Source organism: Channa argus, chromosome 10 (genome assembly GCF_033026475.1).
Source record: "Channa argus isolate prfri chromosome 10, Channa argus male v1.0, whole genome shotgun sequence".
Taxonomy (NCBI): Eukaryota; Metazoa; Chordata; class Actinopteri; order Anabantiformes; family Channidae; genus Channa; species Channa argus.
Window position 1 is genome coordinate 13872421 of NC_090206.1, and position 16212 is coordinate 13888632.

General features: G+C 42.0%; 1 protein-coding gene across 43 annotated transcripts in view; it reads left to right on the forward strand.

Moving 5' to 3' along the window:
- LOC137133993 (protocadherin gamma-A11-like) overlaps nucleotides 1-16212 on the forward strand; it is a 238444-nt gene that overhangs the window by 170237 nt on the left and 51995 nt on the right. Inside the window, exon 1 of one of the 43 annotated variants that reach the window (XM_067518292.1) lies at nucleotides 5934-8494. The exons of 37 other annotated variants lie outside the window; for them this stretch is intronic. In XM_067518292.1, coding sequence (XP_067374393.1) covers nucleotides 6110-8494 — 2385 coding nt within the window. In that variant the 5' untranslated portion in view covers nucleotides 5934-6109. Of the gene's footprint in view, nucleotides 1-5933; nucleotides 8495-8985; nucleotides 11540-11797; nucleotides 14531-16212 lie in introns of those variants that run through there. 5 more of the 43 variants (XM_067518316.1, XM_067518275.1, XM_067518300.1 and 2 more) reach the window with 5 other exon arrangements.

A 16212-nucleotide genomic window follows, 5' to 3' on the forward strand; every position in this document is an offset into this window, starting at 1 on the left:
AATTCAAAAACTGGAGAAATTACACTAATTGGTAATATAGATTATGAAAAAACAAACATTTATCAAATGGATATCGAAGTTGTAGACAGCGGGGGGCTTTCTGATTCGACCAAGGTGATAGTTGATGTTGTTGACATAAATGACAATAATCCTCATATAAACATTGTTTCAAAATCAGATACTGTTCCGGAGGACTCATCCCTAAACACTGTTATTGCTATGTTAAGCATAAACGATCCAGATTCTGAGAATAATGGAAAAGTACAGTGTAATATAAATAACAATATCCCCTTCAAAATACAAACTACATTAAACGGGTTTTATACTTTAGTAACAGAGGTCGCCTTAGACAGAGAGACGTCCTCTGAGTATAATATCACAGTGACCTGCTCTGATGAGGGAGTTCCCTCCCTCTCCAGCAGTGTCACTCTCCCCTTACAGATCTCTGATGTGAACGACAACGCTCCTGTCTTTGAGAGGAGCTCATATGAGGCCAACATTGTAGAAAACAACACACCAGGTCTCTCTATATTCACAGTGAAAGCCACAGACGCTGACTGGAACCAGAATGCCCGTGTTTCTTACATACTGGAGGACTCCTCTGTTAACGGAGTAGCAATCTCCTCATATGTGTCCGTTAGTGTTGATAGTGGAGTCATCCATGCAGTGCGCTCTTTTGACTACGAGCAGATTAAAGATTTCCAACTTCGCGTCAAAGCGCAGGATGGAGGCTCTCCTCCACTCACAAATAACGTGACAGTGAAAATACTGGTCCAGGACCAGAACGACAACCCTCCCCAGGTCCTCTACCCAGTCCAGACTGGTGGCTTTCAGGTGGCTGAAATGGTCCCTCGTTCAGCAGATGTGGGCTATCTGGTCACTAAAGTGGTGGCTGTTGATGTGGACTCTGGACAGAATGCCTGGCTCTCCTATAAACTGCAGAAAGCCACAGACAGGGCGCTGTTTGAAGTGGGCTTACAGAATGGAGAAATAAGAACTATCCGCCAAGTCACTGATAAAGATGCTGTCAAACAAAGACTCACTGTTATAGTGGAGGACAACGGGCAGCCCTCTCGTTCAGCTACAGTCATTGTTAACGTGGCGGTGGCCGACAGCTTCCCTGAAGTGCTGTCGGAGTTCACTGACTTTGCACACGACAAGGAGTACAATGACAACCTGACGTTTTACTTAGTGTTGGCTCTGGCTGTAGTTTCCTTCCTGTTCATCACGTGTTTAGTGGTTATTATATCAGTGAAAATCTACAGGTGGAGACAGTCTCGCGTCCTGTATCACTCCAGCCTCCCTGTGATTCCGTATTATCCACCACGTTACTCAGACACTTTGGGGACAGGGACCCTCCAACAAGTGTACAATTACGAGGTGTGCAGGACGACTGACTCCAGAAAGAGTGACTGTAAGTTGGGCAGAGCCGGTAGTCAGAACGTGCTGATAATGGACCCCAGTTCATCAGGAACGATGCAGCGGATACAGAGTGAAAAGAGCATCCTGGATGAACCAGACTCTCCTCTAGAGGTTAGAATTTGGGTTCAGTTGAAATCCTCAAGTGTTTTCCTTCTTTCTGTAATGGATACATTCTTATTCTTTTCAGACGCTATAAATAATCAGGACCATGGACAGAGGCACTGGCATGTTCCTGACTTATTCCCTCTTCAGTTGTTTTGCCAAGGCCGTGTGCGTGTATGTTTATATGTATATTTGTCAAAACATTGCAGTGTTAGCAGTGGTCGATGTGGGGCCAGCGGTTTTTGACGCCACAATATTTGGATAGTCCACATTCTTTGTTATGGTGTTGAGGCGTTTAGACATAAGTTGCAGAACTGAAAACTAACCCACTTTACTATCATAAATACAACATCTAACTTCCTGTCTGTCTGCCTGCCTGTCTGTCTATCTGTTTGTCTGCCTGTCTGTCTGATTTTCGTGACTAAATGTTTTACCGGTGGCGCTCCTTCCTCGATATTGTAGAAGTCATTACCATGCACCTCTTCGTACATATACCAAAATACCCTACAATTATTTATTTCCATTGTTTCACGACAACATGTATGAATAAAAATTGTAGCCAAAATTGTAAGTAGTTTTACAGTTTCCATTTACTACTTGCATTCGTTTGACGTTGACTCTTAATACAAACACTATAATATTGAGAGTTATTGCATACAGTCTTTGTTATTCCTGTATTTTTTGTAGTTCTTCAGTGTGTACTCTTAGGGCCGCTGTTGGCCAGTGTGTTGATGTTTCACGGCAGGTTTATAGAGCAGCCTCCCCCATCATAATGATATCAGAGAGAGAGAGAGAGAAAGACGCAGTCTCACAACGTCGGCGTATTCTGAAACTACAACTGTACAGAAATTTCTCGTTATTCAACCGATGTGGATATTTATGGAGTGACACTTTTTTTCATAAAATGCAGTGGACCTTAAAATCTAGGTGATTCTGGAGTAAAACAGTTCTATTCCATTTCGCAAGCATAATGTCGGACAGAACAATGATACGGCAAGTATTGGTGTTTTTGTTGGTCCTTTATCTCAATTCAGTGCTCGGCCAAGCCAGCTACTCCATCCCAGAGGAAATGCCGAGTGGTTCTTTAGTCGCAAATATCGCTCAGGACTTGGGTTTAGATTTAAAACGACTAAAATCAGGCAAAGCTCGGGTTTATACAGGAGACAGTGCAGGACTAATCCAGCTAGATAAAGAACGAGGAGTCCTTCTTATCAAAGACAGAATAGACAGAGAAGCCAGTTGCAAACAGACAACGCCTTGTGCTTTACATTTTCAGATCATTTTGGAGAACCCCATGGAGTTTTACAGCATCACAGTCGAAATTAAAGATATAAATGATAATCCACCCACTTTTGAAAAGGATGAAGTCAGTTTTAGAATCAGTGAATCTGCTGTAATCGGAGCCAAATTTGTATTAGACAGAGCAATAGATCTTGATGTCGGCAAAAATGGTCTTCAGAAATACGAGCTTAAACCTACAGATAATTTTGTGCTTAAACGTGACATTCAAGGAGATGGAAGAGAAAAGGCTGAAATGATTTTGCAGAAGCCACTCGACAGGGAAAAGGAAGAGTTGATATCTTTAGTTTTAACAGCGTTTGATGGAGGAGACCCCCAAATGTCGGGAACAATTCGTATTTTCATCACGGTGTTAGATGTCAATGATAATGCGCCTGTTTTTACCGAGTCCACCTACACAGCTACTGTTTATGAAAATGCCCCAGTAGGGACTGTTGTCACCAGTGTCACTGCATTAGATGCCGATTATGGAACGAATGGCCGAATAAAATATTCAATCACAAACAGTTTGGATCAAGCCCACGTGCTATTTCAGATTAATGAAGACAGCGGTGAGATTCGACTGATGGGAAATATTGATTATGAAAGTGCACGGATTTATCATATTAACATACGAGCAAGTGATGAAGGTGGGCTAACAGATTCGTGTAAAGTCATAGTTGAAGTGGTTGATATGAACGACAACAAACCAGCGATTAATATAATGTCAACATCCAACATGATATCTGAAAACTCTAGTCCCAAAACTGTGGTAGCAATGATGAACGTTCAAGACCCAGATTCAAAGGAAAACGGCAAAGTTCAGTGTTTTATCAACGATAATATCCCTTTAACAATTATGTCGGCGTCCAATAATTTTTATAGTTTGGTGACAGACAGTGAATTAGACAGAGAGACGTCGTCTGAGTATAATATCAAAGTGACCTGCTCTGATGAGGGAGTTCCCTCCCTCTCCAGCAGCGTCACTCTCACCTTACAGATCTCTGATGTGAACGACAACGCTCCTGTCTTTGAGAGGAGCTCATATGAGGCCTACATTGTAGAAAACAACACACCAGGTTTCTCTATATTCACAGTGAAAGCCACAGACGCTGACTGGAACCAGAATGCCCGTGTTTCTTACATACTGGAGGACTCCTCTGTTAACGGAGTAGCAGTCTCCTCATATGTGTCCGTTAGTGCTGATAGTGGAGTCATCCATGCACTGCGCTCTTTTGACTACGAGCAGATCAAAGATTTCCAGTTCCGCGTCAAAGCGCAGGATGGAGGCTCTCCTCCACTCACTAGTAACGTGACAGTGAAAATACTGGTCCAGGACCAGAACGACAACCCTCCTCAGGTCCTCTACCCAGTCCAGACTGGTGGCTCTCAGGTGGCTGAAATGGTGCCTCGTTCAGCAGATGTGGGCTATCTGGTCACTAAAGTGGTGGCTGTTGATGTGGACTCTGGACAGAATGCCTGGCTCTCATATAAACTGCAGAAAGCCACAGACAGGGCGCTGTTTGAAGTGGGCTTACAGAATGGAGAAATAAGAACTATCCGCCAAGTCACTGATAAAGATGCTGTCAAACAAAGACTCACTGTTATAGTGGAGGACAACGGGCAGCCCTATCGTTCAGCTACAGTCATTGTTAACGTGGCGGTGGCCGACAGCTTCCCTGAAGTGCTGTCGGAGTTCACTGACTTTGCACACGACAAGGAGTACAATGACAACCTGACTTTTTACTTAGTGTTGGCTCTGGCTGTAGTTTCCTTCCTGTTCATCACGTGTTTAGTGGTTATTATATCAGTGAAAATATACAGGTGGAGACAGTCTCGCGTCCTGTATCACTCCAGCCTTCCTGTGATTCCGTATTATCCACCACGTTACTCAGACACAATGGGGACAGGGACTCTCCAACACGTGTACAATTACGAGGTGTGCAGGACGACTGACTCCAGAAAGAGTGACTGTAAGTTGGGCGGAGCCGGTAGTCAGAACGTGCTGATAATGGACCCCAGTTCATGGGGAACGATGCAACGGATACAGAGTGAAAAGAGCATCCTGGATGAACCAGACTCTCCTCTAGAGGTTAGACTGTTATGTTTGCTGTGTTTACTACAGGGTTTCAAATTATGTGTTTGTTATTTCTTTGTAAAACCTTTTTTTTTCAGTAAAGTAAAATAGATCCACAGCACACAATTATGTGTGAAGTTGTAGAGAGGGTTAGAATCTTTTGAACTTTTAGTTGGTTCTTTTTTAGATTTTGAACAAATTTTGATATCGTTACTAAAGTTTTGTTAAGTTATTATTTAACAAATTATAGTTCATAGTTGGATTCGCATCCCCTAATTTGTAAATGGCAATGAGAGTGGAACAAATACCTTTTTATTCATTAAAATATTATTTAATGCAAAGTGTACTCAAATAAATGTTCATCAGAGATTAATTAAAGCAATTTTTTAATACATTTATCAAGAGGGATGCAAAATTTTTAGTATACAACTTTATTACATCACATCTTTATATATACTCTCCTTTATCATTTGTTTTACTTTCTTTCCATTGATCTCTAACTAAATATGTTTATGCCTTTAAGCCAGTCCCAATGTTCTTTAATCGTCAAAAGTAATAAAAATGTCAAGGAGTATATAAAAAGTTATAATAAAGTAATTACAGTGCGAAAGTTTGCACTCTTTTAATGTATAAATTAGAAAATATATTTTTGCTATTAATTTCTGATAAAGGAGTATTTGCACAATGACACTGTGCTTCAAATTTTATGGTGTTAAAAAATAATAAATATTTTTTTTTGTGACATTTTAAAATAAGGGGATGCAAGCGTCAGTACTTGAAACAGTTATTTAGGTCACGTTGTTGGCTAAATAAACCATCACTTAAAAAAGGTAGATCAATATTTTTCGGGACTTGCATGGTTGTACTACTACTTGTAGAATCATCATCATTACCCCCATCACCATGATCATAAAGATGATTTCTTTGAACCCTATGCCAATAACCCAGTTTATGTTGTTTGGTGGGTTGAACAGAAAGGGCCGCTGTTGGCCAGCGTGTGGCAGTTTTCAGTAGGCCTCGTTGCAACTTTCCCTCCCCTTTAGATTGTGACATTGTAGACAATGAAACTGGCATTAACCGCCTGCCTCGTTTACCAGAAAGCTGCTCAAGGATATGAAAAACCGCTATTCTTGTTTAACATTTTTTGAGATAAGACAAGGGATTTTAACAGTAGGCTGCTCCTGAGGATTACAGATTTATTAAACGGACGTTGGAAAACCCGGTCAAACAATGAGACGGCAAGTACTGTTGTTCATCTTGGTTCTGTTATTTTCTTCGGTGCTCGGGCAGGTTAGCTATTCTATTCCCGAAGAAATGGAAAAAGGCTTATTGGTCTGTAATGTTGCTCAGGATTTAGGATTAGATGTCGAAAGGATCAAATCGGGAAGAGCTCGTGTTCATTCGGGAACTAGTGCAGAATATATCGAGCTAAATAGAGAAAGGGGGGTGCTCCTTATTAAAGACAGAATAGACAGAGAGGCCTTATGTGGAGAAACGACGCCTTGTGCTTTACATTTACAAATGATTGTCGAAAATCCCATGGAATTGTTTCGTATAACAATAGAAATCACAGACATAAACGACAATGCTCCCAGTTTCACATCGAGCGAGAAACGTTTTGAAATAAGCGAGTCAGCTGTTATTGGCTCTAAATTTGTACTAGAGAAAGCAATTGATGCTGACATTGGTGAAAATGGTCTGCAGTCATATTCGCTTAAGCCAACAGACAACTTTGCATTGAAACTAGAAAATCAAGCAAACGGAGGTAAAAAGGTAGAAATGATTCTGCAGAAGCTACTAGATCGAGAGCACCAGGACACAATCTCACTATTAATAACCGCTGTAGATGGCGGACAACCACGTATGTCAGGGACAATGCAGATAACTGTTAATGTGTTAGATGTAAACGACAATGCACCGGTCTTCACTGAGTCAGTGTACAAGACAACGATAACCGAGAATTCCCCTAGGGGGACGAGTGTTATAGCTGTTAGTGCATCTGACAGAGATGCAGGCTCAAATGGAGAAATATCATACGCAATTTCCAATAGTAAGCGTCGTTTGTCCGACTTGTTTCAGATAGACAGAAAAACAGGAGAGGTTATCCTAATCGGTGAATTGGATTATGAAAAAACGAAGCTCTTCCAAATAGACATCGAGGCAACAGATAGTGGAGGTCTCTCGGATTCAAGTAAGATCCTAATAGATGTCACTGATGTCAATGACAACAGTCCTCAGTTAAAAATACTTTCTAAATCAGACAGTATATTGGAAGACTCTGCTGAGAATACTGTTATTGCTATGCTAAGCGTTAATGACCCAGACTCTGAAAGGAATGGGAATGTGAAGTGTGATATTAATGATCCCATTCACTTTACAATACAAAAGACGATGAATGGATTTTATACTTTAGTTACTGAAAGAGATCTGGATAGAGAGGTCGCATGCCAATTTAATATCACAGTGACCTGCTCTGATGAGGGAGTTCCTTCGCTTTCCAGCAGCGTCACTCTCACCTTACAGGTCTCTGATGTGAACGACAACGCTCCTGTATTTGAGAGAAGCTCATATGAGGCCTACATTGTAGAAAACAACACACCAGGTTTCTCTATATTCACAGTGAAAGCCACAGACGCTGACTGGAACCAGAATGCCCGTGTTTCTTATATACTGGAGAACTCCTCTGTTAACGGAGTAGCAGTCTCCTCATATGTGTCCGTTAGTGCTGATAGTGGAGTCATCCATGCAGTGCGCTCTTTTGACTACGAGCAGATCAAAGATTTCCAGTTCCGCGTCAAAGCGCAGGATGGAGGCTCTCCTCCACTCACAAATAACGTGACAGTGAAAATACTGGTCCAGGACCAGAACGACAACCCTCCTCAGGTCCTCTACCCAGTCCAGACTGGTGGCTCTCAGGTGGCTGAAATGGTGCCTCGTTCAGCAGATGTGGGCTATCTGGTCACTAAAGTGGTGGCTGTTGATGTGGACTCTGGACAGAATGCCTGGCTCTCCTATAAACTGCAGAAAGCCACAGAAAGGGCGCTGTTTGAAGTGGGCTTACAGAATGGAGAAATAAGAACTATCCGCCAAGTCACTGATAAAGATGCTGTCAAACAAAGACTCACTGTTATAGTTGAGGACAACGGGCAGCCCTCTCGTTCAGCTACAGTCATTGTTAACGTGGCGGTGGCCGATAGCTTCCCTGAAGTGCTGTCGGAGTTTACTGACTTTGCACACGACAAGGAGTACAATGACAACCTGACTTTTTACTTAGTGTTGGCTCTGGCTGTAGTTTCCTTCCTGTTCATCACGTGTTTAGTGGTTATTATATCAGTGAAAATCTACAGGTGGAGACAGTCTCGCGTCCTGTATCACTCCAGCCTCCCTGTGATTCCGTATTATCCACCACGTTACTCAGACACTTTGGGGACAGGGACTCTCCAACACGTGTACAATTACGAGGTGTGCAGGACGACTGACTCCAGAAAGAGTGACTGTAAGTTGGGCAGAGCCGGTAGTCAGAACGTGCTGATAATGGACCCCAGTTCATCAGGGACGATGCAGCGGATACAGAGTGAAAAGAGCATCCTGGATGAACCAGAATCTCCTCTGGAGGTTAGTCATGTTGTGTTATTTTATGTTGTGACATTTTTTACGCGTAATGAGATTCAAACTTTTAAAAGGCGCAAATTAGGGAACGTTTCAGCACCTTGGACAGTGACACTGAGAGTTCAGTTTGACAATAATTTCTATCTGTAGGTTCCTTCATGTTTGTTTCTTGTCCGTAATTTCCTGTCTTATTCAGTTTTCTAACTGCGGGAAACATTTTATTTATTTTTATTTTTCAAGTAGTTTTTGCATTTATTTCTTGCACGTTGGAAAAGACAATATATATATATATATATATATATATATATATATATATTTAGTTTTCAATCTTCGTTTTTAATATGGCACGCCATTTTTTTGTTGTTGTTTCTATTATGTACTTTCACAGTTTGAACTCATCGGGCCGCTGTTGCCCAGCGTGTTGCAGCAGTGAATTGCTTTTGTAACACATCCTCCCAGTCATTTTCCTGGCATAACACTGAGGCATAGTCTCAGACGCTGAATATACTTCTCGGAGATCAGATCACCCACATGCGATGCTGGAAATCTAATGTTTTGTTTTGTGTATATAAACACATTTGTTTTACATTTTTCAAAAACACTTAACGGAATCTTACAGTTAAAATGGATAAAATACGCTGTTGTGCGACAAAGGTCTCGGACAAAACAATGAAACGGCAAGTACTGTTGTTAATCTCCATCTTCTTCTTCAGATCTGTTCTCGGACAGGTCAGCTACTCTATTCCGGAGGAAATGGTAAAAGGCTCTTTGGTTGGTAATATAGCACAAGATTTAGATTTAAATGTGCAACGGCTTAAGTCGGGTAAAGCTCGTATTTACACAGGCGATAGCGCTCAGTATATTGAGCTGCATAAAGAAAGAGGAGTCCTCCTTGTTAAAGAAAAAATAGATCGCGAAGTGCTCTGCAGACAGACAACGCCTTGTGCTTTGCATTTTCAAATCACTTTAGAGAACCCGCTAGAATTATTTCCAGTTACTGTGGAAATAACCGATGTTAATGATAATGCCCCCGTGTTCCAGAAGGAAGAAAGACGATTTGAAATAAGCGAGTCTGCAGTCATCGGATCAAAGTTCATGCTAGAGAGAGCAATTGACCCTGACATCGGACTGAATGGTCTCCAGGGATACACTCTTAAACCGAGTGATAATTTCATGCTTAAACTACACAGTCAGTCTGGTGGAAGCAAAAAGGTAGAAATGGTTCTACAAAAGCCATTGGACCGAGAAAGAGAAGAACACATCTCTTTAATTTTGACAGCTGAGGATGGAGGGGAACCACGAATGTCAGGAACAATGCAGATTCATGTTACAGTGTTGGATGCAAACGACAATGCCCCTGTTTTCAGTAAACCTATTTACAAAGCAAGTATTACAGAAAATTCCCTAATAGGAACACTCGTTACAAAGGTCAGTGCTTATGATGCAGACAAAGGCTCGAATGGAGAAGTGACCTACGCTATAGGAAATAGCATGGATACAGTTTCAAAGTTGTTTCATATTAATAGGGAAGGGGATGTGATTTTAGATGGTCCAATAGACTATGAAAAAGAAAAGAATTATCATATCGATATAGAAGCTATTGATCAAGGCGGGCTCTCGGATTCGAGCAAGATAGTAATTGATATAATCGACGTAAATGACAATAACCCTATTATAAATATGATATCAATCTCAGGATCAGTACCAGAGGATTCTGCCCAGAAAACAGTAATAGCTTTGTTTAGTGTAAATGATCCTGATGCTGAAACGAATGGAAAAGTCCATTGTGTAATAAATGAAAATGTGCTATTTGAAATTAAATGTACGTCTAATAATTTCTATAGTTTACTAGTAGACAGTGAATTAGACAGAGAGAAGTCCTCTGAGTATAATATCACAGTGACCTGCTCTGATGAGGGAGTTCCCTCCCTCTCCAGCAGCGTCACTCTCCCCTTACAGATCTCTGATGTGAACGACAACGCTCCTGTCTTTGAGAGGAGCTCATATGAGGCCTACATTGTAGAAAACAACACACCAGGTCTCTCTATATTCATAGTGAAAGCCACAGACGCTGACTGGAACCAGAATGCCCGTGTTTCTTACATACTGGAGGACTCCTCTGTTAACGGAGTAGCAGTCTCCTCATATGTGTCCGTTAGTCCTGATACTGGAGTCATCCATGCAGTGCGCTCTTTTGACTACGAGCAGATCAAAGATTTCCAGTTCCGCGTCAAAGCCCAGGATGGAGGCTCTCCTCCACTCACTAGTAACGTGACAGTGAAAATACTGGTCCAGGACCAGAACGACAACCCTCCTCAGGTCCTCTACCCAGTCCAGACTGGTGGCTCTCAGGTGGCTGAAATGGTGCCTCGTTCAGCAGATGTGGGCTATCTGGTCACTAAAGTGGTGGCTGTTGATGTGGACTCTGGACAGAATGCCTGGCTCTCCTATAAACTGCAGAAAGCCACAGACAGGGCGCTGTTTGAAGTGGGCTTACAGAATGGAGAAATAAGAACTATCCGCCGAGTCACTGATAAAGATGCTGTCAAACAAAGACTCACTGTTATAGTGGAGGACAACGGGCAGCCCTCTCGTTCAGCTACAGTCATTGTAAACGTGGCGGTGGCCGACAGCTTCCCTGAAGTGCTGTCGGAGTTCACTGACTTTGCACACGACAAGGAGTACAATGACAACCTGACTTTTTACTTAGTGTTGGCTCTGGCTGTAGTTTCCTTCCTGTTCATCACGTGTTTAGTGGTTATTATATCAGTAAAAATCTACAGGTGGAGACAGTCTCGCGTCCTGTATCACTCCAGCCTCCCTGTGATTCCGTATTATCCACCACGTTACTCAGACACTTTGGGGACAGGGACTCTCCAACACGTGTACAATTACGAGGTTTGCAGGACGACTGACTCCAGAAAGAGTGACTGTAAGTTGGGCAGAGCCGGTAGCCAGAACGTGCTGATAATGGACCCCAGTTCATCAGGGACGATGCAGCGGATACAGAGTGAAAAGAGCATCCTGGATGAACCAGACTCTCCTCTAGAGGTTAGAATGCAAATATTATAATGCGACTTAATTGTAGTAGTCTTTTTCACTGATGCTATTTATAGTACATATCGTTTCAGGACCATGGTCAGCGAATGAAAATGCTCATGCTTTTTTCCTTCACATATATATGTTAACCTAAATAGTTTATTCCTTTCTTTACATTGCAGAGCCCATTTATTTTTACTCTTTTGAAAACTGCATTTGGGAGCATTTTGCCAGTACAGTAAGACAACAGCAATAGTGTTTGCTGCATGGTCGTTCATTTATTCACAATGTAAGTAATAACAGTGGTATCACAATGTTTTCGTTCAGTCCTGTAGTTTCGCACTGTGAACTCAATGGGCCGCTGTTCACCAGCGTCTTGGCGTTTAGAACCATATTTGAACAAGGACATCCCTTTCCTCCTATAGCAGAGAAAGACTCGGTATCATACCGCACAGCCGATGGTGGATTAAACAGTATGCACGGAATATCAGACTGGAATAGTTTTCTGTTCAGGTGTTGACTAAAATTACCAATTGGTGGGCTTGAATTCAATCTGTTACGGTGCCATAAAAAAGAATCAGACTACGGTTTTTTGCTTCGACGGGGGTGTCGGACAGAACAATGAAACGGCAAGTACTGTTGTTTTTATCGGTCCTCTGTGTCAGTTCAGCGCTCGGTCAAGTCAGCTACACTATTCCCGAAGAAATGGTCAAAGGCTCTGTGATTGGTAACATAGCTCAGGATTTAGGTTTGGATGTTACACGCCTTCAAATAAGTAAAGCTCGTATTCACACAGGAGACAGCGCAGAATACATCCAGCTTAACAAGGAAAAAGGACTCCTCGTTATAAAAGAGAGGATAGACCGCGAAGCTCTCTGTGGCCAGACAATGCCTTGCGCTTTGCATTTTCAGATTGTTTTACAAAGCCCAATAGAAATTTTCCCAGTTACAGTCGAAATCACAGATATTAATGATAATGCACCTGTATTTGAAAAGAATGAGAGAAGATTTGAAATCAGCGAGTCTGCAGTAATCGGCTCTAAGTTCATGTTAGAGAAAGCAATAGATCCTGATATCGGACCGAATAGTCTTCAGAACTATGTATTGAAGCCCAATGATAATTTTGTGCTCAAGTTGCATAGTCAATCAGATGGGGGTAAAAGGGTAGAAATGGTTTTACAGAAACCTCTGGATAGAGAGAAACAGGAGTTTGTGTCGTTAATGTTGACCGCTGTGGATGGAGGACAGCCGCAAAGATCTGGTACTATGCAAATTCATATAACTGTTTTAGACGCTAATGACAATGCTCCTGTTTTCACACAAAGCGTTTACAGAGCAAATGTGAAAGAAAACTCCTTAATGGGAACAGTCGTTATGAAAGTGAGCGCCTTCGACGAAGACAAAGGCTCTAATGGAGAGGTTAGCTATGTAATTGGCAATAACATGAGAAGTATTTCGGAATTATTCCACATAAGCGAAGATGGACGTCTTATATTGAATGGGCCTATCGATTATGAAAAAGCTAAAAAGTACGAAATCGATATAGAGGCAGTTGATCAAGGAGGTCTCTCGGATTCCAGCAAAGTCGTCATTGATATAGGTGATATTAATGACAACAGTCCCGTTATAAACATGATTTCATCGTCTAATTCGGTAGGAGAGGATTCTCCTTCTAACACCGTGGTGGCTGTAATGAGCGTTAATGATCCTGATTCTGAAGAAAATGGAAAAGTCCGGTGTCTGATTAACAGAAACACACCATTTACAATTAAATCTACATCCAGTAATTTCTACAGCTTAGTGACAGACAGTGAATTAGACAGAGAGACGTCCTCTGAGTATAATATCACAGTTACCTGCTCTGATGAGGGCGTTCCCTCCCTCTCCAGCAGCGTCACTCTCACCTTACAGATCTCTGATGTGAACGACAACGCTCCTGTCTTTGAGAGAAGCTCATATGAGGCCTACATTGTAGAAAACAACACACCAGGTCTCTCTATATTCACAGTGAAAGCCACAGACGCTGACTGGAACCAGAATGCCCGTGTTTCTTACATACTGGAGGACTCCTCTGTTAACGGAGTAGCAGTCTCCTCATATGTGTCCATTAGTGCTGATAGTGGAGTCATCCATGCACTGCGCTCTTTTGACTACGAGCAGATCAAAGATTTCCAGTTCCGTGTCAAAGTGCAGGATGGAGGCTCTCCTCCACTCACTAGTAACGTGACAGTGAAAATACTGGTCCAGGACCAGAACGACAACCCTCCTCAGGTCCTCTACCCAGTCCAGACTGGTGGCTCTCATGTGGCTGAAATGGTCCCTCGTTCAGCAGATGTGGGCTATCTGGTCACTAAAGTGGTGGCTGTTGATGTGGACTCTGGACAGAATGCCTGGCTCTCCTATAAACTGCAGAAAGCCACAGACAGGGCGCTGTTTGAAGTGGGCTTACAGAATGGAGAAATAAGAACTATCCGCCAAGTCACTGATAAAGATGCTGTCAAACAAAGACTCACTGTTATAGTGGAGGACAACGGGCAGCCCTCTCGTTCAGCTACAGTCATTGTTAACGTGGCGGTGGCCGACAGCTTCCCTGAAGTGCTGTCGGAGTTCGCTGACTTTACACATGACAAGGAGTACAATGACAACCTGACTTTTTACTTAGTGTTGGCTCTGACTGTAGTTTCCTTCCTGTTCATCACGTGTTTAGTGGTTATTATATCAGTAAAAATCTACAGGTGGAGACAGTCTCGCGTCCTGTATCACTCCAGCCTCCCTGTGATTCCGTATTATCCACCACGTTACTCAGACACTTTGGGGACAGGGACTCTCCAACACGTGTACAATTACGAGGTGTGCAGGACGACTGACTCCAGAAAGAGTGACTGTAAGTTGGGTAGAGCCGGTAGTCAGAACGTGCTGATAATGGACCCCAGTTCATCAGGGACGATGCAGCGGATACAGAGTGAAAAGAGCATCCTGGATGAACCAGACTCTCCTGTAGAGGTTGGTTATTTATGATTGGTTTGATTTATACATTTTGCACACGGATGTTTGTCCTGTAATATGTCAAGTTAATATAAATCAGCCTTCATATAAAGTCTGCGGTCAGCACCATGGAGAGAGACAGTATCTTCGATCCAATTACCACCGTTCCAGTAGACTTTTAGTTTTTGCGATTTGAACTAATCTCTTTGAACTCTATATTTCAGCCTTTCTTCCAGGTTTTTAAAGCCAATGACCATTATTTATAGTTGCTAATAATACATCCCTTTATACTGAAACAGGCGTTGTCCCTTTAATCATCTGCAGGTAGAGCAGAACCTCTCCTAGAAGAGAAGTTAAAATGGTATTTTTTGTCAGTATCTCAAAAATAGCTCACCTATACCCACTTTCTTTATCACCTATATGCGTTTTCTTTCATACATTTATCTTATAAGTCTTTTTTAAACATTTTGACTTAGTCTCACCATTTCCTCTAATGAGGTTTGAACAGACATTTGTCGTGTAATGTTGACTGTGAACTCAGAGGGACGCTGTTCACCAGTGTGTATCAGATTTACAGCATAAATAGTACCTCCCATCAGCTCTGTGTATTTGGGGTAAGAGCGACACGAAAAGCTGAAAGGAAGCACACACGCAGAAGAATTCAACAAAAATCAAACACCAAGACATTGGAAATTTCTTTGTTTCTTCTCTTAGAGGAATTACAAACCATTTTTTTCTTAGCAGTTTTTGGTGAACACATTTAAAAGGGAGACAGAACGATTAACAGCAAACGCGATGTCCGACACAACAATGAGACGGCAAGTACAGTTGTTCATCTCGGTCCTTTTCTTTAGCAAAGTGTTCAGCCAGGTCAGCTACTCCATTCCCGAGGAAATGCCAGGTGGCTCTTTCGTTGGTAACATAGCTCAGGATTTAGGTATGGATGTGAAAAGATTGATATCTGGAAAGGCTCGCGTTTTTACACGAGACAACACAGCTTTCGTTGAGCTCAACAGAGAAAGGGGAGTTTTTCTGCTTAAAGAAAGGATAGACAGAGAAGCGCTTTGTGGACAAACGACGCCCTGTGCTTTGCATTTTCAGATTTTATTGGAAAATCCAATGGAATTCTACAGTATCACTGTTGAAATCATAGATATAAATGATAACCCTCCGACCTTCATCACCAGTGATGTTTATTTTAACATTAGCGAGTCTGCGCTTAGTGGCACCACATTCACGTTAGATAGGGCAACCGATCTGGACGTGGGAGACAACAGTTTAAAAACATATGTCCTGACGCCAACTAATATATTTTCTCTTAAAATGAAAAATCAAGGAGATGGTGGTAAAAATGTCGAGATGGTTTTGAATGCACCGCTAGATAGAGAAAGAAATGAACACTTGTCTTTAGTTGTGACAGCAGTAGACGGAGGAGAGCCGCAGATGACAGGGACGATGCAGATTCACATCACTATCCTAGACGCTAATGACAATGCTCCTGTTTTTACACAGTCTATTTATAAAGCGTCTATTAAGGAAAATGCAGCAGTAGGAACCGTTGTGGCAACAGTCACTGCAACAGATGTTGATCGAGGTTCTAACAGTAGAATAACATATTCAATTTCAGGTATGTTAGATCATACCCGTGGAATGTTTGAAATAAATAAGGAAAATGGCGATGTCACATTGAATGGAAAACT